The sequence below is a fragment of the Sinocyclocheilus anshuiensis genome, unplaced genomic scaffold (genome assembly GCF_001515605.1).
Source record: "Sinocyclocheilus anshuiensis isolate Anshui unplaced genomic scaffold, SAMN03320099.WGS_v1.1 scaffold197, whole genome shotgun sequence".
Lineage (NCBI taxonomy): Eukaryota > Metazoa > Chordata > Actinopteri > Cypriniformes > Cyprinidae > Sinocyclocheilus > Sinocyclocheilus anshuiensis.
In genome coordinates, this window is record NW_015540856.1 from 1,015,731 (window position 1) to 1,025,153 (window position 9,423).

At 34.3% G+C, this 9,423-nt stretch overlaps 1 protein-coding gene across 1 annotated transcript in view; it reads right to left on the minus strand.

The window, feature by feature from the left end:
* Positions 1-609: 609 nt before the first annotated feature.
* galnt16 (UDP-N-acetyl-alpha-D-galactosamine:polypeptide N-acetylgalactosaminyltransferase 16) overlaps positions 610-9,423 on the minus strand; it is a gene marked incomplete at its 5' end in the record, with an annotated part of 54,255 nt that continues 45,441 nt past the window's right edge. Inside the window, 7 exons of the mRNA XM_016485329.1 lie at positions 610-1,358; positions 3,281-3,397; positions 4,719-4,842; positions 5,302-5,385; positions 6,534-6,626; positions 6,716-6,842; positions 8,861-8,964. Coding sequence (XP_016340815.1) covers positions 1,215-1,358; positions 3,281-3,397; positions 4,719-4,842; positions 5,302-5,385; positions 6,534-6,626; positions 6,716-6,842; positions 8,861-8,964 — 793 coding nt within the window. The remainder of the gene's footprint in view (positions 1,359-3,280; positions 3,398-4,718; positions 4,843-5,301; positions 5,386-6,533; positions 6,627-6,715; positions 6,843-8,860; positions 8,965-9,423) is intronic.

Genomic DNA, 9,423 nt, shown 5'->3' on the forward strand with positions numbered 1-9,423 from the left:
CTTTGAGGGTGCGTTAAAAGTCATACTGTGGTCTTATTCCCAAGGCATATGACTGTGACCATGCAAATTTTCAGATATTTTTACTGTAACACTTTTAAGTTATGGACCCATACATTTGGCAGATATGACAATACGATAACAGGAGAAATTGCATCATTGGCCCAATTATAACACATGATCAAGATACATGATCTCTTTTGTTTTCTGCTATTAAATCAGGATTCACATTCAGTTCTCTGTTTTCTCCTCATTCATTCTGATGATGTCTGAGATCTTCTGTAAATTGGCACATTAAGCACATTTCGTTGTGTGTCAGCAGACTGAGACAAACTACAGGATCATCACTTTATGTGGATCTTTCTGCAGTCATTTATGTCCTTCTTACAGCTTTTCTCCATCATCTTCAAGTAAGCCAGCATGCTACTGCTAATCTTTGACTGTCGTCTTAAAGGGGTCATAGGATGCCCATTTTCCACAAGTTGATATGATTCTTTGGGGTCTTAATGAAAAGTCTGTAAAAAAAACCACTGGGTGGATTTTTATCATTATAGGGTGGCTGTGTACACACACTGCCAACACACATTTCAGTTCAAACAACTTGTAAAAGTGCATGTAGCATCCTATGACCCCTTTAAAGCCGACCACTTCCACAGTATATGCAGATTCATCTCAAGGCACTGCACTTCATCCCAATTTAATACTGAACAAATCAACCGTAAACCTTCCACAGTGATAGAAGTAAAACAACTCAGACCTTCGTGAGAACAGCTACTGAAGCCTATGCTGCAAACACCACAGTCTCAGTGGGAATGAGGGAATATACAGGTTATGGGTCTGAAAGCTAGATAAAGGCATTTATATACACATCATTTTTTTCTGGAATTTGAGTCCTTTACACAACATTCAGAAAGATAAACCAAGATATCCCAAAGCACTCCTGTCAACTGACAAAACCATGCCGTGTGAACTTCATGGCCACGTCCGAAAACGTGTTTCGATTTGGCAGGCGAAATGTTGCTTCTCCCTCTCCAGCTATTCCATGCTAAAGAAATGAGGTCAGATGTTTTGGACAGGGTCATGTTCGATTGGTTTGAGAGCAGCACCTTCAACTAAAACAGTGTGCAAATATTTTCCTCTGGCTCCTACAGCACCTGGAGCTCAGCGACCTGACTAAATTCCTCCCCTTTCCCTGCCTTCCCCATCAGCTCTCAGAGTCAGGTGACCAGCTGCGGCTCCCAGGATTGGCTGGCCACCTGGGGGCGGCACTGTGCGACGAGTGGCGGGTCTGAAGGAGGCTGGCTATCCAGACACAAGCCGCTGATCATGTGCTGCAGCGCTGGACCTCTGGGCTTCCATTTCTACAGAGGGACGGAGAAAAAAAGTTAATAAGCAGTAACACATTCATATGCTGTAGACATACATCCCACAAATAAAGCACAGAATAGTGCATAAGAATCGCTCTTCTTCTTCTTGTTCCTGAAATTATCAGAGTGAAAGAAAACAGAAGTCATCTAAAGGTCAAACTAAAAATGATGTTTCATTTATTTTGCATGTTGTTTGCAATTTTTCCAACCCTGTTAACAGAATTCGAGGCATGTCGGAATAGAGTTTATAGAGTGAATTTGGTATTTTCAATTAGGGTTTTTATCATTAACCAAAACTAAAACAAACAAAACAATTCCCTTACTTGAAACAAAAATAAACAATAAGAAAAAAAAAACAAAAAAACTCAGACTTATTTTATTTCAAATAGCTGCTGAAGCATGTCTCATTTTCATTTAGTGTAGACTGAAGTACTAAATTATAAACTAAGACTAACAAAATAAAAATTAATAATACTGCATACACATTTTTAAAGAAAAACGAAAACTAATAAAAATGACAAAAACACAACAAAATTACTAAAACTTCAACTAAAATTAAAACGAAAACAAAATATTAAAATAAATTCAAAATATTAACAAAAACTAGAATAGTGTATCAATGATAGTAAAATATCAGTTTTCAATGTTAGACAAATATCAAAGCGAGCTAGTGTGAGACCAAATGTTGATCATGCGTATTGATAAATCTATTTTTCACAAATTCACAAAAAACATGGTTGAAAATTGTTTGTGAAAATCCATACACATAATATTTACAAAACTATTTGTAGCCCAAGAATGGAAGAATTGCTTATAATGTCTTATAATTGAAGTATTTAATACAATGGTTGAAAATTGTTTGTGAAAATCCATACACAATATTTACAAAACTATTTGTAGCCCAAGAATGGAAGAATTGCTTATAATGTCTTATAATTGAAGTATTTAATACATCTGCTTTGTGTCATATGTGGATTTTCTATATGCATGGAGTAACTTGCATAACCACATTTATCACCTGTTACAATCAACAACTATCTCCTTCACTCTTAGAACATTTTTACACAAAACAGGAATAAGAATGGAAGAATAACAGTTTCATTCCGAACACTGACAAATGCTGCAAAAAATAGAATGACTGTAAAATGTCAAATTTAAAGAAACATACAGAGAAACAACATGAAACACATCTGTCTAACAATGCTGCAAAGCAGCCTTACAATGAAATGAAAGCAGCAGAATGTTGTAGCCAAGGGCATGTCTCATTGCGTGTGACTGCTTTAGAGTGAGGTCAATGAGTCTGAATTCAGAAGGCTTGATATATACTGTAATAATGTGTGTGTGTGTTTGCTATAAATATATATATATGTATATATACAGTATCTCACAGAAGTGAGTACACCCCTCACATTTTTGTAAATATTTTATTATATCTTTTCATGTGACAACACTGAAGAAATGACACTTTGCTACAATGTAATGTGAGGGGTGTACTCACTTCTGTGAGATACTATATATATATATATGGAATCGGATCTGATTGTGAGGGATGTTCTGACTTCAGGAGATAATCACAAATGAGCCGAGCATGAATGAGTGGACAGGAGCGGAGGTCAGACTGATGAAAAATGGAAAGGAAAAAAGAAAAAAAGATAAAAGCCAGTCCAGCTAAGCCAACTAAGATTGTGAGTGGAACCATATGCAGTGGGCTTATGTGAAGATATGTGTTTGTGCCTGTAAGCCTGTCTGCTGCGTTTCAGATCGACAACACTCAACATTCGACCTGAAATGGCAACAGAATATCACTTTATGAAACACTTCAATTTACATAACTTCCAAAAAACTCAGAATAGAGCTTAATAGTCTTTTGAAAGCAGCAGACATCAAGTAGGTCATCAGATTACACATACACCCACCTGTCTGGACTCTTTGATGTTGCAGGGCTCCAGTCTGACCTTTGACCCTGCAGTGAAAGCTGTGATGGCCAGACATAGGTCATGCTGACGGATCTGTGGTTCAATCAGGGTCCACTTCTGAGAAAACAGGACAGACAAATGATTGAGTGAGTAATGCAGGTGCAGAGAGCTGCTGGATATATGTAGCAAATCACAATTTGTACAGCAATCACACTCAAAGTAACTAAATACTTGGCTTTATTTATTTATTTTGCATTTTTAGTTGAGTTTATTTGGTGTGAAGGAGTTGATAACATTTATTTACTGTACTTCTCATTCCAAAAAAACTCCATTTCATTCCAAATTAAATTATCTCATCTTCTACTCCTGCTGCATTATATTACATTTGTACAGGTATATTAACCTTTAATGGCCAAAAATAAAATAAATAAATAAAATGCAAATGTGAAAATAATGTGAATGTGGAACATGTTGCAATTACAGTGCAAATTTTGCATGTATCAATGAGACAATTGTGTAATTGTGTAATTATGTATGTCTGATGACATATCTGTAATTTCTAAAATTAAAACAAAATAAAATATAAAATAACAGTAAATTATGCATAATTATATGCAACTAACCCTAAACCAAACCCTAATATTAACTCTAATCGTATAGTAAGTACATGTTGTTAACTAATATTACTGTGTTTAAATATATAATCAATACTGTAACAAAGTCACCTTACTATAAAGTGTAACTCAAAACAAAACGTTTTTTAATGGCCAAAAATATTTGAAAAATAAAAAAACAATGGAACAAGGAGCGTGTTGTAATTATAATGCACATTATACATGTATAAATAAGGCAATTATGTAATAATTTAAATAATATAAATTATGTAATAACTGAAACATTTTATATGCAACGTTTTTTAATGGCCAAAAATATTTGAAAAATAAAAAAACAATGGAACAAGGAGCATGTTGTAATTATAATGCACATTATACATGTATAAATAAGGCAATTATGTAATCATTTAAATAATATAAATTATGTAATAACTGAAACATTTTATATGCATATTGGCATGGTAACTGTATAAAGTCACAAAACAAAATAAAACAAAACAACCTTTAATGGCCAAAAATATATGAAAAAATTCTAACTTGAAAATAATGTGAACAAACAAAACAACGATGGCCAAAAATGTATGAAAAAATGCAAACTTGAAAATAATGCAAACAAAACAAAACAAACAAAAAACAATGACGGCCAAAAATAAAAAATGAAAACTTGCAAAATATATATGCAAACTTTGAAAAACTGTGAAAAAGTGAAAAGATAACCTATTTTGAAAACAAAAATTACTATCGATGCCACGCTACTACTGTAGTTTATTTTCTGAAGTCATGCTACTGTCAGTCAGTTATCACACACTCTGTTAGAGCGTCACCTGTGAGGCAGGGATGTTCGGTGTGGTCTTACACTCAGCCAAACCCAGACTGTCTGTGCCGTGACTCTCCAGACACAAGCCACCCTGCTTCAGGAGACTGTACACCGCTTCCTGCTCTGGGATTCTGACAAACACAAGCAATGAAGACAAAACACGTTCAGAACGGACTTGAGAGCGTCCAGAGGTGCGTCCCAAATCGCGTACTTATGCACTATTCTATGGCGTTTTGTAGTATAAATAGTGTGAGTAGTGTGTTCACACTGAACATTCCAAAAAGAAAAAGTGCACTTTAAATACCCGGATGATGCATTTAAATAACTGAAAAAACTAAGTGTGGAATGTTGAAGACTTCATTCACTCAACTGTCGCAACTTTAATTACGTAGTGAAGGGGGAGGGGCTATCAGACTCCGTTTATGAATGACAAAATAACCTTATATAATTCATACACTACATGGTTGAGTACATAGTGCATAAGTACATAGTGTATAAGTGCATAGTGTATAGTGTGTCATTTGGGACGCAGCTCAGGTTTGTCTGGCAGTCCATCAGAGCCCAGACACAGTCCAGTGAACGTGACTCACTTGAGTTCAGGATACACATTCTCAAGATACCAGCGGAAAGAGTTACAGTTCAACTTCCGTCTTAATGCAAGCCGATCTGCAATACTGTACAGAGAGACAGAGAGAGGTAAAGGAATAGTTCACCCAAAAATGAAAGAAAGAAACGTTTAGTAGAGTGTTCATTGAGTTTTTTCCATATAATGACAGCAGACAGTGACCAGAGGCCGTCAAGCTCCAAAAACCATAGAAGTAGTGCATAGGCCATACATTTTGCGCACTGTATTGATCATGAAATATTGTATGAGAACAGTATATATATATATAGGCCTAAATTTAAGATAGATGTATCTGAATTGCATATAAAATGTCCATCCATTTGGAATACACAGTTTTAACATGAACAAAATAATAAACATGATTCAAACAATAGAATATGTGATGCATATTTTTCAGTCATAAATGAACGATTTCTGCACTCCAAAAATCAAGGCATAGTTTATTATCAATTATGGCATCTATTTGGTTTCGTTTAAATAATCATATGTTCAAAATGCATTTATTCAAATCACTTAGAATCTGCATAAATATGTTCAACGAGAAAACAATGATATTTATTCAGATAAAATATATAAACACGGTTTAAATATGACTAGTTGTGGACCAAGCAATATTCATTTAGACTGAAACAAAGTGGATTTATTGATGATAATCATAATAACCCTGGTTATTGTGTATTTAAAACACATTTAGTTTATTAGTATTATCATAGAAATCTGACCTGCTTTATTGATTTATTACTGACTTATTGATTTATTATCAGTTTAAAACCGTGTAATCTAAATATATGGAAATTTGATATGCAATTCAAATACACAAATCTTAAATTTAGGCCTAAATAATGTTTTGAGTAAATATCTTGTTATTTGCTGTTTGATTTCAAACCTAGCCTGATGCTTCTTGACAAGCCGAATATATTGAATATATACTTGAAGTATTTTTATGAAGCTTGATAGTCTGTTTCAGTGTATGCAGCTGCGTGAACATTCTTCTAAACATCTCCTTTTGTGCTCCATTGAAGAAAGAAAGTGATGTATTGTAGGTCTGGACTGACACGAGGGCCAGTAAACAACACACATTTTATTTTAGATGTAACTATTTCCTTAGAATTAGAGGTAAACTTAGTCAATCCTGAAAAAAGGCATTCCACCAAGTCACTATAACCAGATCTACATAAGGTTTTAGAGACGTCTGACCTCCCAAAGGCCTTGCCCTGCGCTGATGGTCTTGCGGCGTAGTAATACTGTTTATACTCATCCATCCAGACCTCAGCAGCTCTCCGCGTGTTCCTACAACACACACAGAAAACATAACAGCCATTCATTCATACACTGCAATGCAAAACATATGATTACAAGCTACATAAAGGCCAATCTACTTGATGTAGGTGAGTGCGTTGCCCTCTGGGAAGTCATAAGGATGGCGTTTCCTGAAGACGTGGCCCACGCGACTGCAGGGCAGAATCTCAAGACTGCCGCCACACATCCACACTCTGAACGACAGCTCTACAGCATCACAATGGAGGAGAATGGGAGAGAAATAGAAAGAACTGCATTTATGCGTGGAAGTAAACACAGAGACATTAAAAATACTGTTACAACTGCCCTGAAATAGGAAAAACACCGCGATGAAAAAAAACTACAGAGGCTTCCCAATACATATTTTTTTCCTAAGCAGCCACAACTGCGAGAAACAGGACATTTTGTCGTTTCTGTGGCATCACACACTGAAATTTCATTTGTCCAAAATTCCTCTCCTTGTAGCTGCAGGTTGAGGATCACATACATTCTGATGGACCAGACTGTGATGAAGCGTTTCCACTATGTGTTTGATCACCCTGGCATTAATGCTGCTCCATGAGTGTTTCTAACACAACGGCTGAGGGAGTGCTATGGTCTCACAATGGTCTTTTTTCCTCTTTTGGAAAATCACACTATTGTGGATTCTTCTTCTTTTTTTTTTTTTTTTGCTATTGGAGAAAATTAGAATGCAAAAATGACATTTGTTGTGTCATGTCGTAGTTTTACTTTCATCGTGGGCAGACAAATTGCTTGTGGAAAACTGAGCCTGATTAAGACATATGGGACACAGGAATAGTAACAAAAATATACAAAAAATGTAGAAAAGTATAATACTAAAGCAATTTCCAACAAGACTCTGATTTAACCAGTAGAGGGCTCTAAACACAGCCTAATGCGCACACACACATACACAGTTTAATTTTAGTGAAATCTACTTATAGGTTTTAATAATTCCCTAATATAATTCATATTTTCCCTTACGAAAAAGAAGTTTATTCAAGTGTGCTATTAGTATACTTCTTTTAAATAAAAAAATAGGAAAGTATACTTTTAGTCTACTTTTTATGCACTTCTCAGAAATGGGCTTTATGTACTTCTCAGAAATATACTTAAAATGACATTTAAGTATACTTAACTTATAGCCTACTTAGAAAAAGTCTAAATATATTTGAGCTATACTTGTGTTCCTAGAATATGTTCAGATATTTATATAACAAAATATATATACAAATTTATACCTAAATAGGGACATAGTATACTTAAAGTATGATGTAAAGTTCACGTAAAGAACTTACGAGTATACTTGCAGTATAAAACTACTAAACTAGTAGTTTACTAAGACTATACTTCAAAGTGTACTAAAAATGCTACTACAAGTATTTAATTAGAAAACTATCAGTATTCATATGTTCACTTTTAGTATAGTTGCAGTACAAGCTAAAAATATTGTTGTAAACTAGTTGTGTACTTAAAGTTTACTACTGTTATACTTAAAGTATACTTAAAAGTATACTTTTATATACTAGAAAGTGGGCCAATTTAGTCCCAAGGAGTATTGAAATGGTACACTTACAAGTATACTACTAGTACACTGATATTTGTATACTTGCGACATAAAGTATACTTAATAAAATAAACTTGAAGTATACTACTTTTTGGTAAGGGTTGTTAAATATAACTTTAATAGTAATTAATATTAATATTGAATTAATGTTTATTAAATATATTTTTGTAATATTTTGTTTTCATTTCAATTAAATTTAATTAAACTTTAGTTAAAGTGATTTTGTAATGTGTTTTATCATGTTTATTATTTTCTAAATGCTTTATATCGTTTTTTATACATTTTTATTTAAATTTTAGTTTTATTTTTGTTTTGTTAAACTAAAAAATGAAACCAATAAAAATGTTGCCTTGGCAACTAGCTAAATAGAATAAGTTAAACTTTATATTTTGTTTTGTTTTAGTTAACATTTACTTTATTTCAAATAACAAAAATGTTTTTTTTAATGGTTTTAGATTTAGTTTTAGGTGACTATATTAACCCTGAGGTTTGTTTGAATATATTAGTAAGGATACTTAAACCACACACTTTTCTTTATTCAGCTCTAGCAGTGCTATATGATCTCTGACGCTCGTCTTGCTAAACTGTTCACTGGATGTTTGACACTTGAACACATTCACAGCAGAGGAGTAAAATCATACATCTGAACATCACTTACCAAAGTTCTCACCACCCCAGATGTCCATGTGAGTGTCATACTGGCCCAGGTGATTAAACCAGCCTTTATCCATGACAAAGATTCCTCCAGCAATTACAGGAGTCCTGCAACAACAGTGGTTGGTATGGACATGTTATTATGGGGTCCAAACATCTGAGACCACTACAGTAATAAAATGCTTCTAGTTTTCTAAAAGCTTCTGGTTGTTTGAATTTGTAGGTCTTTTGTTACAAAATTGCTTCCAATTGACTAGGGACCTGGAATTTGAAATGTGTTGTTAAAGGGATAGTCCACCCAAGAATGAAAATGTGATGTTTATCTGCTTACCCCCAGGGCATCCAAGATGTAGGTGACTTTGTTTCTTCAGTAGAACACATATGGTGATTTTTAACTTTAACCGTTGCAGTCTTTCAGTCGTATAATGCATGGCAATGGTAACAAAATCTAGGAGAGTAAAAGAAACATGCACAGATAAATCCAAATTAAACCCTGTGGCTCGTGACAACACATTGATGTCCTAAGACACGAAACGATCGGTTTGTGCCAGAAACCGAACAGTATTT